This window comes from Ictalurus punctatus, chromosome 29, assembly GCF_001660625.3.
Source record: "Ictalurus punctatus breed USDA103 chromosome 29, Coco_2.0, whole genome shotgun sequence".
Classification (NCBI taxonomy): Eukaryota; Metazoa; Chordata; class Actinopteri; order Siluriformes; family Ictaluridae; genus Ictalurus; species Ictalurus punctatus.
In genome coordinates, this window is record NC_030444.2 from 420022 (window position 1) to 432521 (window position 12500).

Consider the following 12500-nt stretch of genomic DNA (forward strand, 5'->3'; position numbering starts at 1 on the left):
CACACACACACAGAGACACTCTGAACACACACACACACACACACACACACACACACAGAGAGAGACACTCTGAACACACACACACACACACACACACAGACACACACACACACAGAGAGAGACACTCTGAACACACACACACACACACACACACACACACACACAGACACTCTGAACACACACACACACACACACACAGAGACACTCTGAACACACACACACACACACAGAGACACTCTGAACACACACACACACACACACACACACACAGAGACACTCTGAACACACACACACACAGAGACACTCTGAACACACACACACACACACAGACACTCTGAACACACACACACACACACAGAGAGAGACACTCTGAACACACACACACACACACACACACACACACACTCTGAACACACACACACACACAGAGAGAGACACTCTGAACACACACACACACACACACACACACACACTCTGAACACACACACACACACACAGAGAGAGACACTCTGAACACACACACACACACACACACACACACACACACACACACACTCTGAACACACACACACACACACACACACACTCTGAACACACACTTCCTTTTCTCCTTCCCGCCGCGTGTGTTCATTAGTATTCAGTGAGAACCCGGTCGGTTCTGTGAGCTGAATCGAGGACGTTGTAAAAGAACTCAATTTTTCTGGACCGGTCCCAATTATCAAATATCAGAGAATAAATTATCCTCAACACACACACACACACACACACACACACACACACACACACACACACACACACACACACACACACAGAGGCAAGGCCACCGTTAATGAGGATGTATTAGCATTCCTGTGTGTGTTTGTGTGTGTGAGTGTGTGTGTGTGTGTGTGTGTGTTTGTGTGTGTGAGTGTGAGTGTGTGTGTGTGTGTGTGTGTGTGTGTGTTTATGAGGACATATTTAGTGTATATGTGTATAGATTGTAGTTCCTCTCTCACACACTCCCGGTTCTCGGTGTTATTATTCTAATCTGTGTTTCTGTATCAGCGCGGAATAATAAAAGGTTCTGACCGGTTCTGCCGAGAGCCGGGACTGACGTGTCGTCTGTTCTGGGTCCGAGTCTTTGGCGTGTCATTACACCCGCTCGCGCTCTGACTTCATTAGCACCGGTGTGATTAAGAGGCCCGGGGTTCTCACGGTGCCGTGCGGTCATGTCACTCAGTGTCAGTGTGAGGGGGTTGGACCGGGCCGGAGCCCGAGACGCAGAACGTGCTAATTAACTCGCTGTTAATATTCATTTAACAAACAGAACGTTCCGCCTCATTAAACACGCGCTTGTTAGAATCTCTCACACCCACGTCCCCATCGATTGGGTTCTCCGTCAGTTTATTAACCTCTCTGTAGCGATGTTCCATCCCACTGACCTCCGGTTCACACTCGGACAGATCAGACTACAGATCAGAGCAGAGAACACACACGCGTTACAGAACCCAGCGTTACAGAACCCAGCGTTACAGAACCCAGCGTTACAGAACCAACGCGTTACAGAACCAACGCATTACAGAACCCACGCTTTACAGAACCACGCGTTACAGAACCCAGCGTTACAGAACCCAGCGTTACAGAACCCAGCGTTACAGAACCCACGCATTACAGAACCCACGCTTTACAGAACCCAGCGTTACAGAACCCACACTTTACAGAACCCAGCGTTACAGAACCCAGCGTTACAGAACCCACGCTTTACAGAACCACGCGTTACAGAACCCAGCGTTACAGAACCCAGCGTTACAGAACCCACGCTTTACAGAACCCAGCGTTACAGAACCCAGCGTTACAGAACCCACGCTTTACAGAACCACGCGTTACAGAACCCAGCGTTACAGAACCCACGCTTTACAGAACCACGCGTTACAGAACCCAGCGTTACAGAACCCACGCTTTACAGAACCACGCGTTACAGAACCCAGCGTTACAGAACCCACGCTTTACAGAACCCAGCGTTACAGAACCCAGCGTTACAGAACCCACACTTTTAACACCCACTTTTGTTGATGTTCTAGTAAGAACACAAAAACTTGAGTCATTTGGGGGCGGAGCCTGACTCATGCTGTTAAACAGTAAAAGACAGACAATCTGATTGGTCCATGTGTTGATTATATAAATGTGTGTGTGTGTGTGTGTGTGCTTCTGCTGTAAATGATTTATTATGCTGTAGATAATAAAAGTGTAAAACACAGACACACAGAAACTCGGTGAAATTAGAGTCTGACTTTATTCCTAAAATCTGGGTGTGTTTAATGATAACAGCTGTAGAACCCTCGTTAAACCCTCGTTAAACCCTCGTTACGGCTGTTAGTGTGATTATCCATGATAAGGGCACAGTGCACTCTGCTCACTTGCTCACTCCCTTCCACAGGTCAGATTCGGGCTGGACCCAGCCTCCTCCCATGATGCTCTGCAGGCTGAAAGGCTGGAAGTACTCCAGACGGTGACTGAAAACACACACACACACACACACACACACACACACACAATGCTTTTCTCTATGCACTGTAACTGTAAGATTATTCCGCTGTTAATAACACTAATCTCTCACAAGTCCGGCCCCTGCCCGGGCAGCAGGTCCTCAGAGGGGACGGGGTAAAGGGCCTCGTAGGTCCGCCCCGCCCCTGAGCCGTGGATGGCGTATGAGTTCATCTTATTCACCCCCGGGGGGAAGAAGCTCCAGGGCAGCAGGGCTTCACCCCTCCACCTGCCCCCTGTTATACATGCACTGAACACCAGAGGGAGCTGTTGCTGAAAAAAACACAACAAAACACACACGTGTGAAGACGGTGAGACTCCTCCTCTTATCTACATCACTCGTGTACTCAGTATATTCATTCATATGTGTCTATTATTATTACTATTCTGCTTATTATTATTATTATTGCTATTATTATTCTAAGCTTTATTTCAGCTTTTATTCGATATTATAACACGGTGTAATCAGTATTGTGTATAATTTGTTGGTTTGTTTTGGCTAATTATTTTAAAATGATATACTAATATATACATACATGCGCATGTGTGAATACTACAAACATACATTTACATGCACACACACATGCACAGGTACACAAACGCACACATACAGAGGACAGTGTGTATCAGTGTGTTGGTGTGTGTAACATTGTGTGAGTGGATTTAAAAGTCCACACACCCCTGTAAAAAATTAAACCAAGATCAATCGCATCAGAACCGTTTCTACCTTTAATGTGAAATTTTAAAGTGAAAAGATAAGAACCATTTTAGGGGAACAAACCTGGGTGTATAAGTTTACACACCCCTAAACTAATACTCAGTAGAAGCAGCTTTAGATTTTATCACAGCGCTCAGTGTTTCTGGGTGAGAGTCGATCAGTGTGGAGCGTCTTCACTTGGTAACATTTTGCCGTTCCTCTTAATTAAAGCTTTCTAACTCTGTCAGATTTTCTGGGCATCTCCTTACACAACCCTCTTCAGATCACCACACCCCACTTCGGGTCACGCCACATCACAAAAACCTGCCATTTTAACAGGGGTGTGTAAACTTTTTATATCCATGGTCTGTTCTCTCACCATGAAGGCGTTGTGTTTCCCATTCAGCAGCAGAACCAGGTGCTGTCCGTGTCTGTAACGCAAGAACCATAACAACATCATCATCATCATCATAAAATCATAATATTGATAATACAAATAATAATTAACATGATGACAACGCTGTAATTTCTCAGAGCGGTGATAAACTGCAGCACTTACGGACAGACTTCAACCTCCAGGTACTGCTCAGTACTGCTGTTTAAGAAGAACGATTCGACCACTGCACAACACACACACACACACCACACACACACACCGGCCTGCTGAATAAACAACTGCAGTAATGTCTCCTAATCTTTTCCACCTGGATTTAATCGCAATCATGATTCAGTCGCAGATCCAGATTAACTCCACTCTTTTTATATATATATATATATATTTATATATATATATATATTTATATACATAATTTATATTCTCATATCACATTCATCTTCTATCTACATAATCATTAATGCTGTAATATTTAGGAGCTTTGAGCTGAAGTGTTATTACACATTACAGTGAATCTCATTAGAGCTGCTGTAAAAGTGTCTCTGGTGTGTTTTAATACATATAAACAAAGATAATTCATCGTTTCATTATTACCACAAAACAGACGATAAATCTCATATTCAGATTAAAACCTGCCAGATTTATGGTTTATTACTGTTCTAAGCAGCGTCCTGGTCAAATGTGTTTATTTGTTCTTATTGCTGTAAAATAAATCACTCAAGCAGATATGTTGTACCTGTGTGTGAAGACACAGTGAAAGTGTGAGAGTGCTAATGTAAGCTGTTCTCTACACTATACGTTATGCATTGGTGTTAATATTTATAAATTCATTAAATTATTCCAAAACCACTATTAATCCTATCACTAGACCAGAAGACCACCAGGCCACCTGTACTACATTTAAACACACGAGTCCCCTTACTAACCATTACACATCCATTACACAACCATCAGGAGCACATCCTGCTCCTCACACACTCGTACTGTACAGGAGAGCCGCTGTTATTTGTTATTTGTATGGTATGACAATGAAAGTGTTTTCCAAATAATGTTTTTTTAGTTTTTTTGCGTTCTCCTACCTTCATAGTCCCAGAGACCGGGGAACGGCTGACCCGGAGGACCAGGAGGAGCTGCTGGATCGTTGAAGAACGGAGCACAAACCTCCATCTTCAGACCTCCACTGCCGGGGGAGAAACGGATCTTCACAGGGGCGTGATCCACAGGCTTACTGTCCCACGTGTGCTCGATGCTGAACTCCATCTAAAGATGGGGCAAAAGAGGAAAAGACACACAGACACTACTTTCCAGACACATGAATGTCAGATTTCAAATACGGTTATTTGAACAAACCTATAGTCTCTCTGTGTCAGATTTTCTTCAGAAAGCGAGTTCCTATAAAGCATAGTTCACATCGTTTCCTTGATACACCTTTTGTGTCATTTATTAAAGCAGGAAGTTGTAAACCATGCAGTGGTGGATATTAACTCGGTTGTGTGTGTCTTGTTGTTGTGGATTAACATGATTACCTCTGCAGCAGATCTGATATCCTCAGCTTGAACTAAAGCGAATCCTGTGCTTCTTCAGCATTTATAGTGTGATAAAGCTGACAGTCATATATCATATCATATCAACCCCATCAACACCATCACATGATTTCCAGTGGAAACTTCCTGGATTGGATAAAACACTCATCTGTAGTAAACAGATGTTGAATCAATTTACTTTTTTTTGCAGTGTTTGCTTAATTAACGTTCAAAAAAGAGAAAACATGTCACCGCGAAAGTAAACAATGTATCTGTAATAATGAGAAACATAAATAACGTAATAAAAAAAAACTCCAGAATGAAACGCGAAACAATCCGGAACCTTCAACACTTTTGTTTGTTTGTCCGGGGATGTTTTTACAGGACGGACCTGTAAGCGTTTCCGGAAGTGACTCTGATTGGCTGCGCAGCTCGGCTTTAAACAGACGGCGCAGGATTTTTAACCGTAAATCTTTTCAACTTTCTGTGATTATTGACGAGTTTTATAACATTTCCACAACAACGGTTAATATTATGGTCGGAAATCGTCCAGTTTTATATTATTTACCCGAATATTCGGATTATCTGCGTTAGGTGTAGTAATGCTGCACATGTGAATGGAAATCCTGCAGCTGTTGTGCTAGTTAGCATGTTAGCATGTTAGCATGTCAGCGCTTGGTTACCGTCACCTGAGCTAAACAATACTCAGGTATTATTAATCATATCATTTATTATATAATAATTACAGAAGGCAGTTCAGAGGAACAGTTGAGATTATTGCTGTTTATCCTGTAAACTGATATCAAATGAATGAATGAATCTATAATGAATGATGAATCTGTAGGAATTGATTATTTACTCTGATAAACATGGTGAGAAACTCGGCACTGACTCGATCAGGTCTCTGAGTAAATATCGTGCTTGGTTTATTTATTTGTTTAGAATGGCGAGTGAGATCATGTTCTTGGCTGAGAATGTAATCTGGGCTTTGATGAATAATTCATTAAGGAATATAACAGTTAATCTGTCATTCTGTTTCCTGTAGTGTGTGAGAGTGAGTGAGTGTGTGTGTGTGTGTGTGTGTGTGTGTGTGTGTGTGTGTGTTGCGTCATGGCTTCAGAACTCGAGTTTCTGCGAGATCAGGGTGAGTAAACAGTGTTTAAGTTTTTTACTTTAACTGTTAATCCTAAACATTACACTTCTGATTTAAACCGTATTTAAATATTAAACACTGCACATGTTAAACACAAGGGGGATGTGTTTGTGTGTGTGTGTTTGTGTGTGTGTGTGTGTGTGTGTTAGTGAACAGGTTGAATTTAGTTCTTGGCCGTTATCAGGACGCTCCTGCGGGATCCACACAGGTACACGTTAATATTGGCACCCTCTGTAAATAGGAGTAAAGAAGGCTGTGAAAAATCGTCTGTATTGTTGGAACTTTTGATCTTTTTGTTAAAACATTCACCACAATACTCTGCTGAATATCAAACACAACACGGGTCTCAGTACTTGGTGTGACCGACGTCTGTGGTAACTGTTGGTCAGTCCTGCACATCAGCATCACATTAACTGCTACTCCTAGGCGTTCACACACTTTTGCTGCTCACAGATATGTAATGTTTCATTGGGATGATGTTTCAGGTCGTATTTACACAGATATACAGACATTTCTAAAGGGTTCACAAACTTTCAAACACCGCTGTATATCTGTATGCTCTGCATTTGTCTGTCTGTATAACCAGCCGTCTGTGATTTTATCTGTGTGTGTGTGTGTGTGTGTGTATATGAGTGAGTGAGTGTGTGTATGTGCGTATCAGTATGTGTGTGTGTGTGTATATAACAGCACATTTGTGAGTGTGTGTATGTTCTGTTGTGTTTAGGGTGAAGAAGTAGAGTGTGAGTCTGCAGCACCGTGGATCACTGACCAAAGGTGAACACACACACACACACACACTCTTTTATAAGTGGATTATTGTGTACATTATAAATCATGTGCTATTAATATAATTTCCCTTCCTTACACTCAGAGCGGCTTTACACGTGTGTGTGTGTGTGTGTGTTTTAGCATCATGGCTCCACTGATAGTGGAATATGATCGTCACATGCAGCAGATGGAGAAACAACTCAAACTCTACCAGGTTCACACCACCTTTCACTTTTATTATAAATAAACAAACAAATAAGTAAATAAATAAATCAGCAGCTTGGTAGTGTAGTAACTTTGTACATCCATCTAAATCATGGTGTGTGTGTGTGTGTGTAAACAGGACAGATGGGATTTGTGAATGTAAGTCATAATGATTTGAAAGCTGAATTCTGTGTGTGTGTGTGTGTGTGTGTGTGTGTGTGTGTGTGTGTGTACACAGAGGCAGATGGTGGATGTCAGGGCCAGTCTGGAGCAGGTGGTGCGTGAGAATGAACGGTAACACACTCACTGAGCACGACTCTGATTTTCTCTCTGCTCCAGCTGTTAAAATGCTTACATCCAACCCCCCTCCCCCTCTCACACACACACACACACACACACACAACACCTTCAATGTGACCAGCAGAATAAACACCACACATCATAAATACTGTAGACGCTCATTGGCATACTGAAAGCTCAGTGTGTTAGGACATGAAGTCTGTTTTTTTTAAACCATTGTGTATTTCTTTCTTTCTTCATGTGTTTGGGTGTCTAAAGCTCCATTAAATCTAGTTTTCCCTCTCACGCCCCTGTGGTTCCCTGTGGTTCCTTGTGCAGGCTCTATGCGGAACAGAGGCTCTCTGTAGAGAAACAGCTCCAGTCTCTCTCTGTGGAGGAAGACGCTGCAGCAGATGCAGTCGCCCTTAGCAACCTGGAGGAGCAAGTCAAGTGTGCAGTGGAGGTACACACACACACACACACACACACACACACACACACACGCACACTTCTCCTCATCTGTGTTTACATGATGATGATGATGATGTGTAGGAGAAGGAGCAGGCAGTACAGATGTGGCGAGTCGCTGCTCAGGAACTGGATCGTCTGCAGAAACTTTACCAGACCACCATGAGAGACGAACACATACACACTGCACAACACCAACACACACAGGTACACACACACACATGCATGTGCAGGGTTTCACCACCAGATGGTGTTAATACAGCGAATGCACGGCTACACCGCTAGAGGGCGCCACAGTGTTTCATATATAAAACTTAAACTCGGATTAAACATCAGTCTATTTTTAATAAATAATTAACACTAGAATAAAATCTTTAAATCCATAAATATTTATGGATATAAATATAATGTTTTATTTGTTTTGTATTTATTTATTTATGTTTAGAATCAGATTGCCCAGCTCCAACAGCACGCCCAGAAACTTCAGGCAACGAATCAGAACCTGGAATCGGTAAGGCTCCGCCCACTTTATTATCAGTTTTAAATGTCTCGCTTTTGCTGTTTAAGCTGCATTAATGTTATTGTATGTTATATTTAATAAAGATTACAGAAGGTTAGCACGATGCTAAACGGGAGGCGAGGCATTTCCCTCAGCCTGAAACTAAAGAAACATTTCACACACATTTATTTATGTAATGAAAGTGGTATTGGACCGGATGTGAACTGTTAGTGTCTCATACACCGTGTGTTAATCCTTCTGCTGCTGTAATCTACACTCACACTCTCACGCACTCGCGCACACACACACCATCTGTAAACCATCTGTTTAACTGAGAATCGGCTTTGTATAGCGCGGTCTCACACACTCTCCCCGTGAGTAACGTTACACCACAGATAAAAATTTAACAAACATGGGCGGAGTTTCTCTCCATCTTCTCTTTATTTTCCATACCTCAGTCTTCATCTCTTCTACTCACTGCTCCTACACTATCCTCTGTGTGTGTGTGTGTGTGTTGTGTCACACACAGACGAATGAACAGCTCCTGAAGACTGTAACAGAACAGAGCAGTGAGCTGGAGGAGCTACAGAATCAACTCAGGTGAGTGGGACCACAGGTGAGCACTTTACATGCCGTTATTTAAGATGATTCATCTGATTAAAGTGTGTGTGTGTGTGTGTGTGTGTCAGGCAGGCGAAGCTGGAACTCAGGACAGCTACAGCTAAAGTGGACGAGATGACGAAGCTCATGATGAACTTTCAGGACCAGATGCAGCGCACGGTGTGTGTCTCTCAGGTGTTTATTATCTGGGTCGGTTTAGGAAACATATTCACCTGTGTGTGTGTGTGTGTGTGTAGGAGGAGGACGCAGCAGAGGCTCATGGGAGAGAGGAAGCATCTGATCGCAGGCTCTTGCAGCTACAGACGGCACTGAGCCAGATAGAAGGCAGGCACGTGTGTGTGTGTGTGTGTGTGTGTGTGTGTGTGTGTGTGTGTGTGTGTGTGTGTGTGTGTGTGTATATATATACATACACACAGCTGAGTGTGAGTGCAGTTGTACAGTAACGGATGTGATCATGCTGATGTCAGGTTGAAGGTGGCGAGTCAGGAGGCGGAGTCAGTGAGGAGGAAGGAGGTGCAGTGGGAGGAGCAGGTCGGGGAGCTGCAGCGTCGCTGTGCTGCGTTGGAGGATCACAAGTTCCAGACGTTTCAGAGACTTCGGGATGCGCTGCAGCTGGCTGAAGAGGCGGGGCTACAGCGAGACCAGGTCTGACACACGCTTCCATATCTCGTGAGTTTTCACAGAAGTGAGAGTAGAGAGTTTATATTCAACTTGCTGCAGAACAAAACATCCTGAGGGTGGAGACAAAATTCCACAAAACACACTGCATTTGAAGTTACAGAGCCAATCACAGGCATTTTCTGTAGTCTGAGGCTCCGCCCACACGGGGTCTAATAACTACTGTACACTTTCCTGTCTGTCGGTGCTACATGTTCTGTATAGAGAAATCCAATACCTAATAATCTGATCAGTTACAATGTAAAGTAGGTGGAGTCTCAGTATAAAGCACAGGACGTGATGGTGTGTGTGTGTGTGTGAGCTCAGGCTCAGCTGCGGGAGAAGCAGAGGGTGGAGGAGTTGGAGAGGATGAAGGAAGGGATGAAGCAGCTGGTCGAGGAAGCGGCTGTCCGCACCAGGAAGGAGGTTCGTATCCCACAATGCACCTGTTCCATAATGCAGAGAGTGTGTGTAATGATTTGTGTGTAATGCAGGTGGAGAGTGTGCGTCAGCAGTGTAACACACAGATCCATCGTCTCACTGAGGAACTCGCCGCTCTGCAGCTGGTCAGGACCTCACACAGAAAAAACACATTTAATTTAATTTAATTTTATTCTAACAAGTGTGTGTGTGTTTTAGGAGTGTTCTGATAAACAAAGTCAGCTGGAGAGAGCACACAGAGAGAGGAAGGCAGTGGAGGAGGAGCTAGAGAAGGTGATACAATGTGTGTGTGTAAGAACATGTAAACAAATCATTTTCAGGCTGGAGCTAGCCCTTGTGTGTGTGTGTGTAGGTGTACAGAGAGGGCCGATACGGTGAAGCAGACCTGAGGAAGATGGAGGCTCTACATCAGAGGTGTTTAAACTCGGAGAGGATGAAAGACGAGCTTGAGCACACACTCAACACCACACACTCCACCATGAAGAAGATGGAGTTGGAGTGAGTGTACACACACACACACACACGCACGCACACCTGGTGTTAGTGAAGCAGAGTAATGTGCAAGCCTGAAGATGTCTCTCACTGCCCCCTAGTGGACACAGCAGAAATTACACAGAACAATACACCGATTTAAACATGTTGGGTACAGGACGATCAGCTATACTGACTGTGTGTGTGTGTAGACTGAGTGAGGAGCTGTTGCGGTGTCAGGAGGAGGTGCGCAGGCTGCAGGTGGCGCTGTCGAGCACGAGAAGTGAGTGCAGCAGTGTGAGTGAGGAGAGACTCAGTCTGCAGCAGGAGAACCAACAACTGCAGCGAGACCTGGACTCACTGCGTAAAGAGTGTGTGTCTGCTCAGAGACACGCCCACCTGCAGGTACACATACACACACCCCCCCCCATTGGGTATCATATTGCAGGACATCCCATTCATACAGTTAAACTGTGTGTGTAGGTGTCACGCATGCAGCAGGAGGTGTGTGTGAAGGAGCAGGCTGTAGAGTCGAAGCTCAGAGAGATGGAAAAAAGCAACAAACACTCCATCACTGAACTCCAGCGCCGCCTGCTGGTACACCACCACACCACCAAGCGCTACAGGGAGGAGAGCATACAGCTCTCACACACGCTCACCTCACTCAGGTAACACACACACACACACCTACCTCACCCAGCTCACACACTCACCAAAGTATGTGTGTGTTTCAGGGCAGAGCTGAGCAGACAGAAACAGCGGTGTAAGGAGCTGGAGTTTAATTTACAGGCGGAGCAGGAGAAGATCCTGGAGGTACACACTATTTATTTAACACACTTGTGAGATGGTTCAGTCAGACGTGTTTATGATGGAGAGAGTGTGTGTGTGTTCAGTGTGAGCGGGAGCTAGCGGAGCAGCAGGAGAAGAACACTCGCTTACAGACTCGACTCACCCAGGCTGAACACCGTGCATCCACCACCTCACAGCAGGTACACACACTTTCTCACTCACTCACTCACACTCGCACACACTAGCTAGCTAACTCTGTGTGTGTGTGTTCAGCTCACCCTGATGACCCAGAGGAGGAAAGCAGTTTCCATGATGGACCTGGAGCTGCTGCAATGAAACCAGTGCAGTTTGTTTACAAAATAAACTCAAACCTTTTAAAAACCATTTTACTCCTGTATGTTAATCTCTCTCTCACACACACACACACACACCCCCCCCCCTACAAGCAGCTGACCCCATAGTTTCTATTCTTTCTGCATAGTAAGGGGGTTGTTGCACTACACACCTGCTCTGTGTCAGATAGTCATCGATATGAAACACACACTTTTATATAAATGTTTACCTTTAAACTGTGTGTCTACACTGCAATATAACATTCATCAATAACCTTAACCAAGACCATCACATCTCACCTTACAGGACACAAACACACACAACCACCAATATACACCAAATAAACACTGAGGAGGATGTAAAGATCTATAGTTTAACTGTAACTGACTACACTCCGAACACCACCACCTACACCAGCGTACCCCAGCATCAGCGTAACAGAAAATAACACCGTGATTAACGCAGCTAATACACAAGAAGACAGCTCGCATCACGTCAGCCGAGTGCGTAAATAATCTGAGGTGACCGTGGGTCGGCTGTGACATTACGCCTACCTTAGCGGTGGATGTTGAACTCGACCGGTTGTAAAGCCACGGGTAGCGTGGCGTTTCCTGCACCGGAGCCGCGTCAGCCGATGCTCGTCCCCAAACCCAACTCTAAATCGAGCAGGTAATGCTGGA

General features: G+C 44.5%; 2 protein-coding genes across 6 annotated transcripts; one reads left to right on the top strand and one right to left on the bottom strand.

Moving 5' to 3' along the window:
* Positions 1-2253: 2253 nt before the first annotated feature.
* c29h4orf33 (chromosome 29 C4orf33 homolog) lies at positions 2254-5400 on the bottom strand. Of its 2 annotated transcripts, XM_053677675.1 has the most exons (7): positions 5141-5400; positions 4965-5006; positions 4694-4874; positions 3780-3840; positions 3600-3651; positions 2597-2796; positions 2254-2492 (listed from the first exon to the last, which is right to left on the bottom strand). In XM_053677675.1, the coding sequence occupies exons 3-7, from the start codon at positions 4872-4874 to the stop codon at positions 2393-2395; spliced, it is 594 nt and encodes a 197-aa protein (XP_053533650.1). In that variant the 5' UTR covers positions 4965-5006; positions 5141-5400; the 3' UTR covers positions 2254-2392. The 2 variants fall into 2 exon arrangements, with proteins under 2 accessions (XP_053533650.1, XP_017316633.1); XM_017461144.3 differs by lacking the exon at positions 4965-5006.
* Positions 5401-5464: 64 nt separating this feature from the next.
* sclt1 (sodium channel and clathrin linker 1) lies at positions 5465-11871 on the top strand. 4 transcript variants are annotated; one of them, XM_017461127.3, is made up of 22 exons: positions 5465-5603; positions 6183-6281; positions 6440-6498; positions 7015-7064; positions 7200-7272; positions 7501-7556; positions 7881-8004; positions 8094-8216; positions 8455-8520; positions 9038-9108; positions 9198-9288; positions 9366-9457; positions 9597-9774; positions 10114-10212; positions 10281-10352; positions 10426-10500; positions 10580-10725; positions 10911-11103; positions 11182-11366; positions 11433-11511; positions 11592-11687; positions 11761-11871. In XM_017461127.3, exons 2-22 carry the CDS (start codon positions 6248-6250, stop codon positions 11821-11823), a joined length of 2025 nt encoding a protein of 674 aa, XP_017316616.1. In that variant the 5' UTR covers positions 5465-5603; positions 6183-6247; the 3' UTR covers positions 11824-11871. The 4 variants fall into 4 exon arrangements, with proteins under 4 accessions (XP_017316616.1, XP_017316617.1, XP_047008254.1 ...); XM_017461128.3 differs by having other exon boundaries at positions 5585-5603; positions 6197-6281; XM_047152298.2 differs by lacking the exon at positions 5465-5603 and adding an exon at positions 5639-5846.
* The last annotated feature ends 629 nt before the right edge of the window (positions 11872-12500 follow it).

What these genes read in the sequence shown, in the direction of transcription:
- c29h4orf33 (XM_017461144.3), bottom strand. Translation starts at nt 4,874, where the DNA reads ATGGAGTTCAGCATCGAGCACACGTGGGACAGTAAGCCTGTGGATCAC. An exon ending in CGGTCTCTGGGACTATGAAG is followed by an intron (nt 3,841 to 4,693) that starts GTAGGAGAACGC and finishes TGTGTTGTGCAG; the next exon opens with TGGTCGAATCGTTCTTCTTA. An exon ending in CTGGAGGTTGAAGTCTGTCC is followed by an intron (nt 3,652 to 3,779) that starts GTAAGTGCTGCA and finishes CTTGCGTTACAG; the next exon opens with ACACGGACAGCACCTGGTTC.
- sclt1 (XM_017461127.3), top strand. Translation starts at nt 6,248, where the DNA reads ATGGCTTCAGAACTCGAGTTTCTGCGAGATCAGG. An exon ending in AAGTCAAGTGTGCAGTGGAG is followed by an intron (nt 8,005 to 8,093) that starts GTACACACACAC and finishes GATGATGTGTAG; the next exon opens with GAGAAGGAGCAGGCAGTACA. An exon ending in ATGAAGAAGATGGAGTTGGA is followed by an intron (nt 10,726 to 10,910) that starts GTGAGTGTACAC and finishes GTGTGTGTGTAG; the next exon opens with ACTGAGTGAGGAGCTGTTGC.